Genomic DNA, 16034 nt, shown 5'->3' with positions numbered 1-16034 from the left:
AAACCCACACACCTATGGTCAACTAATCTATGACAAAGGAGGCAAGGATATACAATGAAGACAAGACAGTCTCTTCAATAAGTGGTGCTGGGAAGACTGGACAGCTACATGTAAAAGAATGAAATTAGAACACTCCCTAACACCATACACAAAAATAAACTCAAAATGGATTCGAGACCTAAGTGTAAGACCGGAACTATAAAACTCTTAGAGGAAAACATAGGAGGAACACTCTTTGACATAAATCACAGCAAGATCTTTTTTGATCCACCTCCTAGAATAATGGAAATAAAAACAAATGAGACCTAACGAAACTTAAAAGCTTTTGCAAAGCAAAGGAAACCATAAACAAGATGAAAAGACAACCCTCAGAATGGGAGAAAATATTTGCAAACGAATCAACGGACAAAGGATTAACCTCCAAAATATATAAACAGCTCATGCAGCTCAATATTAAACAAACAAACAACCCAATCCAAACATGGGCAGAAGACCTAAATAGACATTTCTCCAAAGAAGACATACAGATGGCCAAGAAGCACATGAAAAGCTGCTCAACATCACTAATTATTAGAGAAATGCAAATCAAAACTACAATGAGGTATCACCTCACACCAGTTAGAATGGGTAGCATCAGAAAATCTACAAACAACAAATGCTGGAGAGCGTGTGGAGAAAAGGGAACCCTCTTGCACTGTTGGTGGGAATGTAAATTGATACAGCCATTATGGACAATAGTATGGAGGTTCCTTAAAAAACTAAACATAGAATTACCATATGATCCAGCAATCCCACTACTGGGCATATACCCAGAGAAAACCATAATTCAAAAAGACACATGCACCCCAATGTTCATTGCAGCACTATTTACAATAGCCAGGTCATGGAAGCAACCTAAATGCCCATCGACAGACGAATGGTTAAAGAAGTTGTGGTACATATATACAATGGAATATTACTCAGCCATAAAAAGGAATGAAATTGAGTCATTTGTTGAGACGTGGATGGATCTAGAGACTGTCATACACAGTGAAGTAAGTCAGAAAGGGAAAAAGAAATATCGTATATTAACGCATGTATGTGGAACCTAGAAAAATGGTACAGATGAACCGGTCTGCAGGGTAGAAGTTGAGACACAGATGTAGAGAACAAATGTATGGACACCAAGGGGGGAAAGCCACAGGGGTGGTGGGGATGGTGGTGTGCTGAATTGGGCGACTGGGATTGACATGTATACACTGATGTGTATAAAATTGATGACCAATAAGAACCTACTGTATAAAAAAATAAATAAAATTAAATTTAAAAATTAAAAAAAAGAAACAGAGCCTAAAAGCAATAACTTGGTTTTTATGTTTACTGTCCTCTAAAAAATAATTTTCAATATTAAAAAAAACAATTGCTTCTACTGAAATATAAGCTTACATGAAAAGGGAAAAGAAATATTTAAAGGATTATACATTTATAGTATAAAATGAGGATATAAATTATCTTTACATCCATTCTGCAGTTAACAAACAACCTTTCTCAATATCAACTTACCTGAGTTGCTTTGCATAGCTGAGTTCAATCTCTGTCCTTTCCTTTACAAATTTGATGTATTTCTCAAGAATATCAATTCCCCACTGTGTGTGTTTTTCTAAGTTGTCAAATTGATCCTGTTAATAAAAAACAAAGGGAGAGCTTGTAATCTTTCTCTGTGATTAACGTAACTTCAGTGAACAATTCTCTCAACAATAAATCAGTACGTAGAAAGCAGTTCTAACATTTTCCATGATCGTACTTGGGTGCTTTCTCGCCGAGCAAATTTTAAATCAACATTACCAAATTTGGTTTGAAAACTGCCTGAGATATTGAACTCTGACCCCTCTGCTCACGTCCCCTATTCCTGTTTGAAACATGGTGCTTGGATGTATTTAATGTCCTAGCACAAAGCAAAAACTGAGAGATGAAACACACTACCGTGTCAACTCAGTCACACTATTAGCACCTTAACTGTCTATCTCTGAGTTAGCATTCAGGATAAGCTCACCGAAATTTGGGGCAAGGAAATGGCAGGAAGAAGAGTTACAAAATACTGCTTTCTTCAAACAAATGACTCATGCGGACTTCATTCCAACATTCAACCATGCATCAAGCCTACACTATTTGCCAGGAATGGTGCTTGGGGCTGGGGAACAAGAAAGAAGAGAATTATAGCCACGATGTACAGGCTGCCTCAAGATTCCTAGTCTGGAAGAGAGCGGGTAGGTATTCCAGCCACCCCTAATGCAAAGGCAGGGAGAGGCCCAGGAATCAGGGGGACCGGCCCTGCTGGAGCTCAAGGTGGGGGTAGGGCACAAGGGAATGAGTGGCGGTGGGTGACGGAACTAGAGGGTCCGGGCCTGATCACCCAGGGCCTTGAATGCCGAGTTAAGGTGTCTAGACTCTCTGGTGGGCACAAGTGAGCCGCTGAAGGGCTCACAAAGGGAGTGGCACACCAGAGACATGTTTAGCATCACCAGCAGCTGGATGTCAGGGGACTGTTCAATAGTCCAAAGCAGAGAAACTGGGAGCAGAGGGGAGGATTTTATAGACCATGAACAAAGAATCAGCTAGTCTTAGTGACTGATTGGATGGGGAGGCTGGAAGGGATATGCAGGAGAGGGGAGGATTCTAGGGCGACTCCTTGGTTCTGCTTCCTGTGAGTACACAGGCGGAGGGGCAGCAGTTTGGGGTGAAGTGACATGTGGAGTCAGGGACTGACATGTCCAGAAGAGAGTTGGAAACACAGATGGATTCAGGGCTCAAGGACGGAGGCCAGGGAGCTGGTAGATCTGAAACAATAGCCAAGGATCAGAACCCCAGAGTCGGCTGCAGCTCTGCACTGAATTCATAAAGTGGGCCAAGCCTAGGGAGGAGAGCCCAGAAGGACCTACTAAGGTGGGGTGTTAGCACAACACTGGGGAAGAGAGAATTTGCAAAGGTGAAGGTCTCCTCATGAGAGGTAACAGTAATAGAGGATGAGGTTCTAGCCCCAGCTCTGGGACTTTGCAGAGAAAGGCCATGGAACATCTCAAGGTTTTAGTCATCCACCTACAAGATGAAGATAGAATCCCTGCCTAATTTGAGAAATCGGTCGTGAGGATCATGTAAAATGGAAAAACGCCAAGTCAAATACAAAAACACAAAGCCACCATGTAAACCTATCCCAGGCGTGTGCAATCTTACAATATACATTCAGCATCGTCCTTCAGCTTATTGTTTAGATCCAGCATCTTCAATTTTAAATCTATCATTGTGCTTTGATTCTATTTTCCATTCAAAGCAGTGCCGACTGTAACATGAGAAAACGTTCCATATACTTGACTTAGAGCAGGAGGGTGGCAGAGTCAAGACACTTTTTTCCTCAAACTTGAGAAACCCTGGGAGTTCCCTGGCGGTCCACTGCTTAGGACTCTGCGCTTCCACTGCAGGGGGCATGGGTTCCATCCTTGGTTGGGGAACTAAGATCCTGCAAGCTGCACAAGAGAAACCCTCCTCTGAAGAAAAATAATTTCCTCAACCTTACTCCTGCCCAGGCCTACAGAACAGTTTGAGAAACCTCAACTTAAGAAATTCAGGCTTTCTTTTACAAGAATATTTTCTAATTGAAAGTAATCACTGTACAATGTTTACCTTTATACCTAATAATTTCTAATATTATCATAAAAAATCAGAGACCATTTAAGATTTTCATTGATTCTTGGTCCTCAATAACATATTCCACAAACTCTGAGATTTCATTTCAAGAAACACTGCTCAAGAACGTTATTTATTGGGGCTTCCCTGGTGGCGCAGTGGTTAAGAATCCGCCTGCCAATACAGGGGACACGGGTTTGAGCCCTGGTCCGGGAAGATCCCATATGCCGCGGAGCAACTAAGCCCATGCGCCACAACTACTGAGCCTGCGCTCTAGAGCCCATGAGCCACAACTACTGAGCCCACGTGCTGCAACTACTGAAGCCCGTGCGCCTAGAGCCCGTGCTCTGCAACAAGAGAAGCCACCGCAACAAGAAGCCCGCACACCGCAACGAAGAGTAGCCCCCGCTCGCCACAACCAGAAAAAGCCCGCGCGCAGCAACAAAGACCCAACGCAGCCAAAATAAATAAATAAATTTATTAAAAAAAAAAAAAAGAATGTTATTTATTTATGTTACCTATAAGGTCAAGGGTTGTCAGGCAAATTTATAGTGTAAACAAGACTGTAGATCTCTTTAAACTACTTGAGAGAGCAAATATACAAAAGTTCAAGTAATGATTACAATCATTCCTAGTTATATAGAGCAAGGCTTCTTTAAAGCTCTCTGCTAATCGGTAACCCTTTGTTAATATAGTTTCATATTGACCTTATTTATTTAAAATTCCTTTTCACACACCTCCCTCCGTTTGAGAGCCCTCTCTCTGTATAATTTCCTGTCTCCAGAGCCTTACGATTTTTAGCAGTTATAGATGTTATAAACATCTATAGATGTTTATAGATGTTTCCTTGAAGACTTACTAAGATAGTCTGCTCTTAGATTTCACCCTTGTCCTGCTAACAACCTAAGTTCATATTTTTCCTTATTATATTACTTTGCAATTCTTTTTAGCCCTAATCTGTATAATATAAAGCAACAGCTTTTGAGATCAAAACACTTTTTTTAAAATCTACATTTGAATTGAGTCCACCTTAAAAATTACAGGCCTCAAACCAACAATATGTTTTCAATAAAGTTATCTGTATTCAAGAACATTCTGCAAGCTATAATAAAGCACTTACTAAAATAACAGGGTCTAAGTGAGATAGAAGATCTTAATAATAAAAAACCTGACTCAGTAACAAATAAACTAGTACTTGCTTGTGAATATAGCATAGTTCTTTTTTATGCTACATTAAAACATCTCCAATGTCACCAGACTCTACTGCTGCTGTCACATGGATGGCCACAACATGGACTTTCTTGACAGCAGCTACGAGAAAATTCAAAACAGATGAAAAACTAATCAACCCACTTACATTCTTGACTAAAATGTGGAAAACTTAATGGAAAAAAACCTCCAAATCTTAAAAAGACGCTTTTGTCAGCAAATATTTTAAGTGGTGTTTTTAAAAATAACCTTTGCTACTTTGGGGATGGTACCACTATCAAAAATGAGTCCTTTCCATTATCTGTGAATTATACCTCAATTAAAGACAGGGAGGGAGGGAGGGATGGAGAGGGAGAGAAAGAGAGAGAGAAATGCATCCCTTCCTGTTTAATGTCACATGATGACAGTTTTGAAGACTCCTTTGCCCTCTTAAAAATTGTTGAGGAGGGCTTCCCTGGTGGCGCAGTGGTTAAGAATTCGCCTGCCAATGCAGGGGACACGCTTTCGAGCCCTGGTCCGGGAAGATCCCACATGCCGCGGAGCAACTAAGCCCGTGTGCCACAACTACTGAGCCTGTGCTCTAGAGCCCATGCACCACAACTACTGAGCCCACAAGCCACAACTACTGAAGCCCACGTGCCTAGAGCCTGTGCTCCGCAACAAGAAAAGCCACCGCAACGAGAAGCCTGCGCAACACAACAAAGAGTAGCCCTCACTCGCCTCAACTAGAGACCGCGCACAGCAACAAAGACCCAATGCAGCCATAAATAAATAAATTAATTAATTAATTTTTAAAAAATTGTTGAGGACCCCAAAGAGCTTTTGTTTACATGGTTTATAGCTATCAATATTTACTCTATCAGAAATCAAAAACTAAAAGATTTTTAAAATACCTATCAATTCATTTAAAAAGACAATAATAAATCCATTATATATTAATGTAACTAGCATATATTTTTTTAAATTTTTTGTTTATTTTTAGGAACTTTACTTTCCAAAACAAACCCAAAAAATGAGAAGAATGGCACTGTACATTTCTGTAAATCTCTTTAATGTCTGGTTTAATAGAAGACAGCTGGATTCTCATATTCTTTTACATTTAGTCTGTTATGAGTCTTTACTTTGGTGGAAGTACATCAAAAAATACAACTTCACACAGATATGTAGTTAGAAAGTGGAGAAGTATTTCACTGCCTTCTCTAGGTAATTGCAGATGTTCTTATTTGACACCATACCCAAACTCAACAAATAGTAGTTTCTTAAAGGCTAGCTGCAATGTGAAATCTGAAACCACGGCAATGAATTTTTCATACTGGTTACAATAAAATGCACTAGTCTATCTTGCACTTTGAATGGATCTTTTACCTATGTATGAGTGCATTATGCATTGGTCATTTGGAAAATATTATTTCACTGATATATGCAGATCTTCCAAGTGTTGACACATTTCAGTAAAAAATATTTTAAAATTCCACGTTTATTTCACTACCTATCTTATCTGATGAGTCTTTAAATATTTGGAAACTGTCAAGCTCACAGTGCCATGTACACATTTTCCAAAATTCTAATTTCCACTTAAAAGCTGGAATTTTATCATTGGCAACAAATGTTGTCAGTTGTTTCCTTGAGGTGACAGGCTCACTTCATTCATTTTTGAGAAAATGTCTGCCAAATGCCCAAGAGTTTGTCTGTCGATTGTTCTTTGAAGTAAAAACGGTGTCCAATGATAAAAGCAGCTAGACCAGCTCAAAACAATCACTTAAGTATTTTGGTTTAAGCATACTTCCTGTCTGTCTTGTCACACACACTATTAAAAAGATGTATGATGTATATTCAAAGGTTGAGATTTAATAAAATTAATAATCTTTACTGTTTCATCAAGGACATTTAAAAATAAAACTGATTTTTTTTTAAACAACTAATGGTGAAGAATTCAGTAACTTCTACCACAGTTTGGAGCCACCACCCTGATTCCTGCTAAGGCACCAGCCATCCTACCCACCACTGCTTTTGCACCATCAGTACAAATGCCAACACAGTGAAAAAGACAATGTCTTACTATCATTATGAAAATAGTTTTTACCTCATGGACTCCATGAAAGGGTTTCTGGAACCTCCAGAGGTCCAGGGACCACACTTCAGGAACCACTGTCATATGACACATACTCTAAAATTTCTACTAGAAAGCTTCATATTGCCAAAGATGAAGAAAGTCAGATAATGTAGGACCTAATGGAAAATGTTTAATTTATAAGAGCATACTATATATACACTCAACAAGTAACTCCAAAATTGCCAAAAGGACTGCAAATGGATGTGTCCAAGTAGCTGGTTACAACCTGACAGGTACCTTTCCAGAATCTCCCCCCTCCCACAGAACCTCCTCTTCAATTCTCATTGCTCCCTGAATTCCAACCAACCAAAGGCTCCTGCCAGGAGCTTTCAGCTGTAAGGGGCTGAGTAAGCTGAAGACACAAATGAGGAAAGCTGCAATTGTATTAATCAGCATACAATTGCTGTATTTTACAATTATTTTTCAGGTGTGGTTTTCTGTCCTAGACTGTGATTAAGCTCCTTTATACACTGAAGATTGAACCGAAATAAGCATGAACTCTGGCATTTGTTTGGCTCATTATATCTTCATGAGTTTCTAAAAAATCATGAAGCTGGGACTTCCCTGGTGGTGCAGTGGTTAAGAATCCACTTGCCAGTGCAGGGGACACCGGTTAGATCCCTGGTCCAGGAAGATCCCACATGCCACGGAGCAACTAAACCCATGCACCACAACTACTGAGCCCGCGTGCCACAACTACTGAAGCCCACGTGCCTAGAGCCCGTGCTCAGCAACAAGAGAAGCCACCGCAAAGAGAAGCCCTTGCACTGAAATGAAGAGTAGCCCCCGCTCACCGCAACTGGAGAAAGCCCACGCGCAGCAATGAAGACCCAATGAAGCCAAAATAAAAAAATAAATAAATTTATTTAAAAAAATCATGAAGCTGAATACAAACAAATTTTGCCTTCCTATATACCTACAATATAAACCCACCAATCAGGGTTGAGACTGGTCTCTGTAGGTCAGCATACAATGATTATTCTTAGTCATTTAGGAAGACTTCTGAAATCTGATTTTTTTTTCAAATGATGCAAAAGAACTAACACAGGAACTACATGCACAAAAGCTATTTACTTTAAGATGAGGAGACCAAATCAGCCACAAGGAAGTTTTCTCCAAAGTGTAGGTCAATTTTTAACACGATACTTCCCGTAATCAAAAAGTATTCTAGGGACTTCCCTGGTGGCGCAGTGGTTAATACTCTGCACTCCCAATGCAGGGGGCCTGGGTTCGATCCCTGGTCAGGGAACTAGATCCCACATGCATGCCACAACTGAGGAGCCCGACTGCCACAACTAAGGAGCCCGCCTGCTGCAACTAAGACCCAGCACAACCAAATAAATAAATAAATAAAGTATGCTAAACAGATACATTCAAAGTCCCTGGAAAAAGCCAATCTAGTAAGAAACTAAGTTGTTAAAGTTACCTCTGTGTAAATGGCTCAGACTCAGAGGAAGGGTATACTGAGGGTAGCTCTCCTCCACTTAAATCCGTCCCTCTGCAGCAAGTTACTCAGTTATCCCCACCATATCACTGGGGCACTTCCATCTGTGCTATCAAACCACCATGTTAGGATACTCTAATTCTGTAAATATCCACTTTCCTAAGGACTTGGGCACTTTATAAAGCGGCAGACCTTAAATGGCTCCATTTCAACAGAATCGCTTGGAATGCAGTTACCGGTGTTGGTTTCCTCTTCTCTTTGAGGGAAGAGTGTCAGAAGGAATTTGAAAAAGAATAGATACAGGTATACGTATAACTGAATCACTTTGCTGTACACCTGAAACTAACACAACATTGTTAATCAACTATACTTCAATATAAAATAAAAATTAAAAAATAAGAGTGTCAGAAGGCATAGATTTATCCTCAGTAAATGTAACAAAATCTTCATTTAAAGTGTTTTTAGGGACTTCCCTGGTGGTGCAGTCAGTGGATAAGACTCCACACTCCCAATGCAGGGGTCTCAGGTTCAATCTCTGGTCAGGGAACGAGATCCCATATGCATGCCGCAACTAAGAGTTCGCATGCCACAACTAAGGAGCCCACGTGCTGCAACTGAGACCCGGTGCAACCAAATAAATCAATTTAAAAAAATGTTTTAAAAAATCCATTTGAGTCTGAATAGTCAAGTGGCTGCATCTAGAGGAACAAAAAGAGTTTTATAAAACTTTACAAACAAGGGACCTCCCTGGTGGTCCAGTGGTTAAGAATCCACCTTCCGATGCAGGGGACATGGTCTGATCCCTGGTCGGGGAACGAAGATCCCACATGCTGCGGGGCAACTAAGCCCTCGCACCGCAACTACTGAGTCCGCACACTCTGGAGCCCATGCACCACAACTAGCAAGAAGCCCGTGCACCACAGTGAAGATCCCACGTGCTGCAACTAAGACCCAACGCAGCCAAATTAATTAATTAATTAATTTTAAAAAAACTTGATAAACAAAAATGTGTCATCCAAAATAGCACCTGCAATTCTATTTCTTGAATGTTTAACAAAGACTTCAATTCATTTTCATGGACAAAAGAAGACTTGTTCTCATACGTTACATTAAAAGCAGAAATACCCCCAAATATAGGTTCAACATAAAAGTTGTCAAACCTTAAAAGTGATGAAAAACCATTACCCAAAGTGACTTCAATGTTTGACCACAGTAGATAAAATGTGAAAGGCAGCATTAGAGTGTTTCTTTCAAGCAGCCAGAAACCCTTGTATTTTGGCAATACAAGTAGAGGCAGATTCTGTCAAACCATGTACACAATACATCTGCTGATTCTGAAACGGGTCCTGTGAATTAGTGTGGTGTGCTCCTTGGGTTGAAAATGCCTACTCAAGCAAGAGCCTGTAACATAATTGACAAAATAGGGGCTCTGATATCATAGGGTCATGGCTGGACAGTCAAGTTAGTACAATGGATTTTAATTAGGAAGGGAATGCACGCCAAGTGAAAGGTTTTCCTGAACTCAGAATCTCTCTAAAAAGCAAGTCTACAACATGTCATAAAAATAGGTATACACATTTAGGTATATTAATTGTAACGAGTCACCATCGAACACTCTTTCTGTTGTGAAAATGAAAATACTAAAGAATTAGTCCATGTTCATGGTTCTTTCCAGCCATTGCATTGGAAACATGAGAGGTAAGAACATAAACAAACACAAGATGAAAATACATGTATGAGTCAAAAAAAAAAAACACTGTAGCTGAAGTTTGAGGCAACAGCGTATGGATGAAGTTAGCGACATGAAGAATGTGGGAAGGCGCACAGAACATGAAAAGCTGCATTTTGGAATTTTTCTAATGATAATTATATTGTGTAAAAAGGGCAATAAAGAGGCTAATGTTGGATGTACATCAAATGAGAGGCCCCAGAAAGCAGAAGACTTGGGGTTAATGAATGTGGGGTGCCCTCAGCCAAATGTGCATCCTGAAGTGAAAAGAGAAGGTTACAACTATAACGTGGAGAAAAAGTACCAGAATTTTGACTCTACCGGAGTCCAAGCCGATGAGATTTGGAGGGGAAATTGCTATGGAACGTATTCCTTTAAGAAGCCACAATGGGGACTTCCCTGGTGGCGCAGTGGTTAAGAACATCTGCCTGTCAATACAGAGGACATGGGTTTGAGCCCTGGTCCGGGAAGATCCCACATGCCGCGAAGCAACTAAGCCCGTGTGTCACAACTACTGAGCCTGCTCTCTAGAGCCCGTGAGCCACAACTACGGAGCCCGAGTGCCACAACTACTGAAGCCCACGTGCCTAGAGCCCGTGCTCTGAAACAAGAAGCCACCGCCATGAGAAGCCCACACACTGCAACGAAGAGTAGCCCCCGCTTGCTGCAACTAGAGAAAGCCTGCGCACAGCAACAAAGACCCAACGCAGCCAGAAATCAATAAAGTAAAAAAAAAAAAAAAAAAAAAAAAAGAAGCCACAATGAGCTTCTGGGCTATTTCAATGTTCTTAGAACACCTTAGTCACTTTCCACCCCTATCTCTGCTCCTTTGGATACAGTAAAAGCAACAAAGAAACATCTGTAACTGCCCCAAACAGACTGAGTGAAAGAGACTGCAAAGGATAAGATTTTCAAGGAAAAAACATTTCAAAGAGCACTTACTTTCTTTCATTAAAACAAACCAACAAACAAACAAACAAATCCACTAACTTTGTAAATGATTTTTTTTTTTTTTTTTGCGGTACGCGGGCCTCTCACTGTTGTGGCCTCTCCCGTTGCGGAGCACAGGCTCCGGACGTGCAGGCTCAGCGGCCATGGCTCACGGGCCCAGCTGCTCCGCGGCACGTGGGATCTTCCCGGACCGGGGCACAAACCCGTATCCCCTGCATCGGCAGGTGGACTCCTAACCACTGCGCCACCAGGGAAGCCCTGTAAATGATATTTTTAACAGTATTTTTCCAGATAGGCATTATCAAATATCTTTAAGCAGAGGAGGCAAAGAATTAAGGATGATGGGATCAGGGGGGAGGGATAAATTAGGGAGTTTTGGATTAACAGATACACACTACTGTATATAAAGTAGATAAACAACAAGGACCTACTGTATAGCACAGGGAACTCTACTCAGTACTCCATAATGATGTATATGGGAAAAGAATCTAAAAAAGAGTGGATATATGTACATGTACAACTGATTCACTTTGCTGTACACCTGAAACACAACATTGTAAATCAACTATACTTCAAAGAAAGAAAGAAAGAAAGGAAGGAAGAAAGAAAAAAGGATGATGAAGCTATAAAAACTAGGTTCAGAAGGCTGGGTCTAGCTTGTAAGTAGTGGGCTGAATCAATGCTAATTGAAGATAGAAACTAGTCAGAGAACAAAATCTTGCTCTTCATAAGAAAAAACGCTCTGTCTCATTGTGACAGCACACAAGAGGGGCTTTGCTTTGTCAACTCATGACTGTAAGATGAACATCTGTAACACAAACAGCCAGAATCGTTACTGTCTGGCTTCGACCTGGCACGGAATCTCCTCATTCATTTCCTGGTTTCTGTACATCAGCTTGGAACATTGAAGGTTGTCTAAATATGAACTGGTTCCTTTCCCGAGCCCACTCCATCAGCAAGTGCAAGAGAGTTCAGTCCCCTTCCCCTCCTCCAGCTGTCCAGCGTTCCTCTGAGCCCTGGAGGACTCACTGTACCTCTCAAACATCCCACACTGTCCTCCACGGGTGATCCTCTCCTCCAGGAAGCATGTTCAAGACCAACCCAAGGGCAGAAGAAAAGAAGCAGGGAAAGAGGAGGAAAACACACTCTAAATACCAGGAAGAACTTTGAAGGCAGTCCAAAGACTAATGAAGAGCAAAGTATATAAGCTAAATTTTTAATGAAAAGGAAAAGCCGGATTTTAAAAGTCTGACTCATTTCTAAACTCTATAAAAATATTTCCAGGTGTGTGTGGGGCGTTGGGCAAAATATTATAGAAATATCACAGGGAAAATTTTTTAAGCCCTGGCACCTGAAACTTAGTTAACGTCGATGAAAAAGATTATCTAAACACTTAGCAATTTACTCACTTCCAATTTTAAGTAAAGAAGGTTAAGCAAATACAGGCTGTCCCTTTCCAAGACAGGGGATACCAAGTCTCAATCCCACTGCCACAACCCAGTGCCTGACCCAAAGAACCCACGTGACAGGCTAGATTGGGCCCATCAGAAAGTCTCTGGAGGGCTTCCCTGGTGGCGCAGTGGTTAAGAGTCCGCCTGCCGATGCAGGGGACGCGGGTTCGTGCCCCGGTCCGGGAAGATCCCACTTGCTGTGGAGCGGCTGGGCCCGTGAGCCATGGCCGCTGAGCCTGCACGTCCGGAGCCTGTGCTCCGCAACGCGAGAGGCCACAACAGTGAGAGGCCCGCGTACCGCTAAAAAAAAAAACCAAACCTCTATCTCTTACAATACATACACAAACTAATTCCTGGTAGATTAAGGACCTAAATGGAAAGGGCAAGACGATAACATTTTCAGGAGACAATACAGGAGAATATGCTTTTCTGACCTTGTAGGAAAGGATTTTTAAACAAGATACAAAAAAGCATTCACTGTAAAGAAAAATAGATTGATAAACCTGACTGTATAAAAACTAAAAACTTCTGTTCATGAAAAGATACCATGAGGAAAGCGAAACGATACAGGAAAAACTGGGAGAAGAGATTTATAGCACATGATCAACAAAGGGGTAGCAAGTATCTAGAATATAGAAGGAACTCCTTCAAATCAATTTTCTTTTTTTAACTGAGGTATAACTGACATATAACATTATATTAGTTTCAGGTGTACAAAATAATTATTTGATATTTATATTGTGAAATGATTGCCACAGTAAGTCTAGTTAAAATCAGTCACCATACACAGTTACAAAAAAATGTTTTTCTTGTGATGAGAACTAAATCATTTCTCAAAAAGAGGAAATAACCCAATAGGAAAGGGGGCAAAAATCATAATAATTTTAACAATGAAATGATATTTAGCTTTATTAGTAATCAAGAAAATGCATATTAAAATTATACCCACCCGCCTGGAAAAATTTTAACTCAGAAAACACCAAGCATTAACAAGGACGTGTTGCTAGGTGAATGCTCATATACTGCTGGGGACCTTGGAACACAGATTGGTTTACCTAGTAAAGGTAAGCATTTGCCCCTGTATGACCCAGAAATTCTTCTGCTGGAGATGTATCTTAAGGTCTAGGACCAAAACAATAAACTCTTGCTCATGTGCACCAAGAGACATGCAAAGGAATGTTTATAGCAGCATAATTCACAGCAGCAAAATACAAACAACCCAACTGTCCATCTGATTCCATTTATATAAAGTCCAAAAAGAGACAAAACTAAACAATGTATTGTTTACCAATATATTCATAAGTGACAAAAAACTACAAAGAAAAACAAAATAATATTTTTATACAAAATTTTGAATAATACTCAATTAGGGCAGGAGACTATAAAGGTGGAGATGTGATCAGCCTCATAGGGGGCTTCTGGAGTGGAGTAAAGTTCTATTTCTTTCCCTGGGTGAAATGCACATGGATGTTCATCTCACTGCTATTTCTGTACACATCATTCTATCCATACAGTTTCATACATTCATTTTTAATATACCATAATTAATATTTAATTGCTAGTTTACAGTTGGATTGATAGGGAAATCTTCAGTATAAGAGGGACTTAAGATCACTTGAACCTCTGCCAACTGGAGATCAAAAATAAAGATACATTTATGAGAGAAAAAAAATGAAGTCAATAGAAACATCTCACATAAAGTATTGAACTATTACTTTTTCCTTGATTGATGTGCTTATTTTGTTCCCATAAAAAATATAAAACGTTCTTCAGAAGATGGGCATCATTTAATACCCAAGTATGGACTGATTATTGATTGCAAAAAAAGACTTCACACTTAGAAAGAAAAAACTTTTTAAAAATCCAAGACTATTATTGTCTAAAAGGCAGAAACATTTTTCACATACTATCACAGGAATATAATAGATAATTTCTCTCAAATAAAATGTCAATGAAGTTTAAGGGAACACAAAATATTACAGTCAACAACAAATGCTGTTTCTCCCCTATGCCAAAATCACATTCATCCATTCATTCATCCAGCAATATTTTATTGAGCACCTACTATGTGTTAAACACTATTCTAGGAACTGAGGGCGCAGCAGCAAAGAGAAACATAAATTTTCTATTCTCATGGAGCTTACATACTACTAGATCTTTACTGTACAATGCTATAAAGAAATCTCAGAAAGATTAATTCAAAATTAGTTTACATTCCCATGAGAAGAACTACTGGGTCTCCAGATGGGAACATCTTAACACCCACTGATACCTATTAGCAGAAGTGACAGTCAAAATATTTAACAACCACTTATCAACTGGCTCCCCATCCAATCAGAACAGAGGCCAACTGTGTGGTAGCATCCTGACTGAAAACCAGCCTTGTCTGCTGCCCAAGCCTCTTCCAAAAGAGGTGAACCAATTACATCCCACCAACAGAGAACAAGGGTCCCTATCTTACTAAACCCTGACCAGAACTGAATATTACCATTTGTAAAACAAAGAACAAATGAACAAAAAAAACAAAACAAAAAAACCCATTTTGCTTATTTGGTAAGGAAAGTGCTTTATTATGAATTTCTTTGATTATTCGTGGAATTAACCTTTTTTAGACATGTTCATTAGCATTTGGAATTTCCTCTTATAATGGTTCTCTTCTTAATCCTTATTCACTTCTCTGTTAGAAATTTTGAAATTATCTTATTGTTCTGCATAAGCTCATCATATCTTAGAGTGTCATATTTGGTATAAATGTTGGATTTAAAATTTGATATGTATTTTTGACACAGAGAAATATAAATGTACGTTTATCTAGGGGCTTAGAACTGTGACTATTTTCCACTTCTCTGTGTGTTCCAAATTTTCTTCAATGAGCATTTTTCCTGATTATCAATATAGTACAATGCTAATTTAGTTATTAACAAGTTATTATTTTAAAGACACCCAAGGAAATCACATAAGGAAGTATCTATTCTGGAAGTAACTTTTACCTTCACTTTATTGTATTACCACTTCCTTCCAGGTAGTAATTCATGATAAAATAACATAAATGTTGCCATTTTACTCAAGTTTGATGCTTTTAATAAAAGGAAAAACATCTCTACTGACATATCATGTAACATTAAATAGAAATCCAGGGTTCACTTTCAAATGTCTTTTCCTCTAAATTTCTAAATCTACTGCCAAGTGCTGCCACCTTCTTACTAATCAGTTTACCAAAGGTGCACCAGGCATTCTTACCTGTAATCCCAACACCAGTTAGCTCTTTCACTGAGCACGACCTCATCTGAGCCTGACTCACTACATCTTGCACCATCAGTCAAGACTAACATGGCACATACCACCTGGGGGCCCTTGTTAAATATTTGTGGAGTGAATGAATGAGTCAATGGAAACTCCTTCAGCCGTCACTGTAATTCTTCTGCTATTTAATTCCTTCAAGCCCATTATCAGAGTCAGTTTAGTTCACATATGCCG

General features: G+C 39.7%; 1 protein-coding gene across 7 annotated transcripts in view; it reads right to left on the bottom strand.

Moving 5' to 3' along the window:
* Positions 1-16034, bottom strand: part of FNBP1 (formin binding protein 1) — a 135896-nt gene that overhangs the window by 92341 nt on the left and 27521 nt on the right. For all 7 annotated transcript variants that reach the window (XM_060101645.1, XM_060101643.1, XM_060101644.1 and 4 more), the window contains exon 2: positions 1543-1658. In XM_060101645.1, the coding sequence (XP_059957628.1) occupies positions 1543-1658 (116 nt within the window). The remainder of the gene's footprint in view (positions 1-1542; positions 1659-16034) is intronic.

The sequence above is a fragment of the Mesoplodon densirostris genome, chromosome 6 (assembly GCF_025265405.1).
Source record: "Mesoplodon densirostris isolate mMesDen1 chromosome 6, mMesDen1 primary haplotype, whole genome shotgun sequence".
Lineage (NCBI taxonomy): Eukaryota > Metazoa > Chordata > Mammalia > Artiodactyla > Ziphiidae > Mesoplodon > Mesoplodon densirostris.
This window is presented reverse-complemented; position numbering and strand designations above follow the sequence as displayed.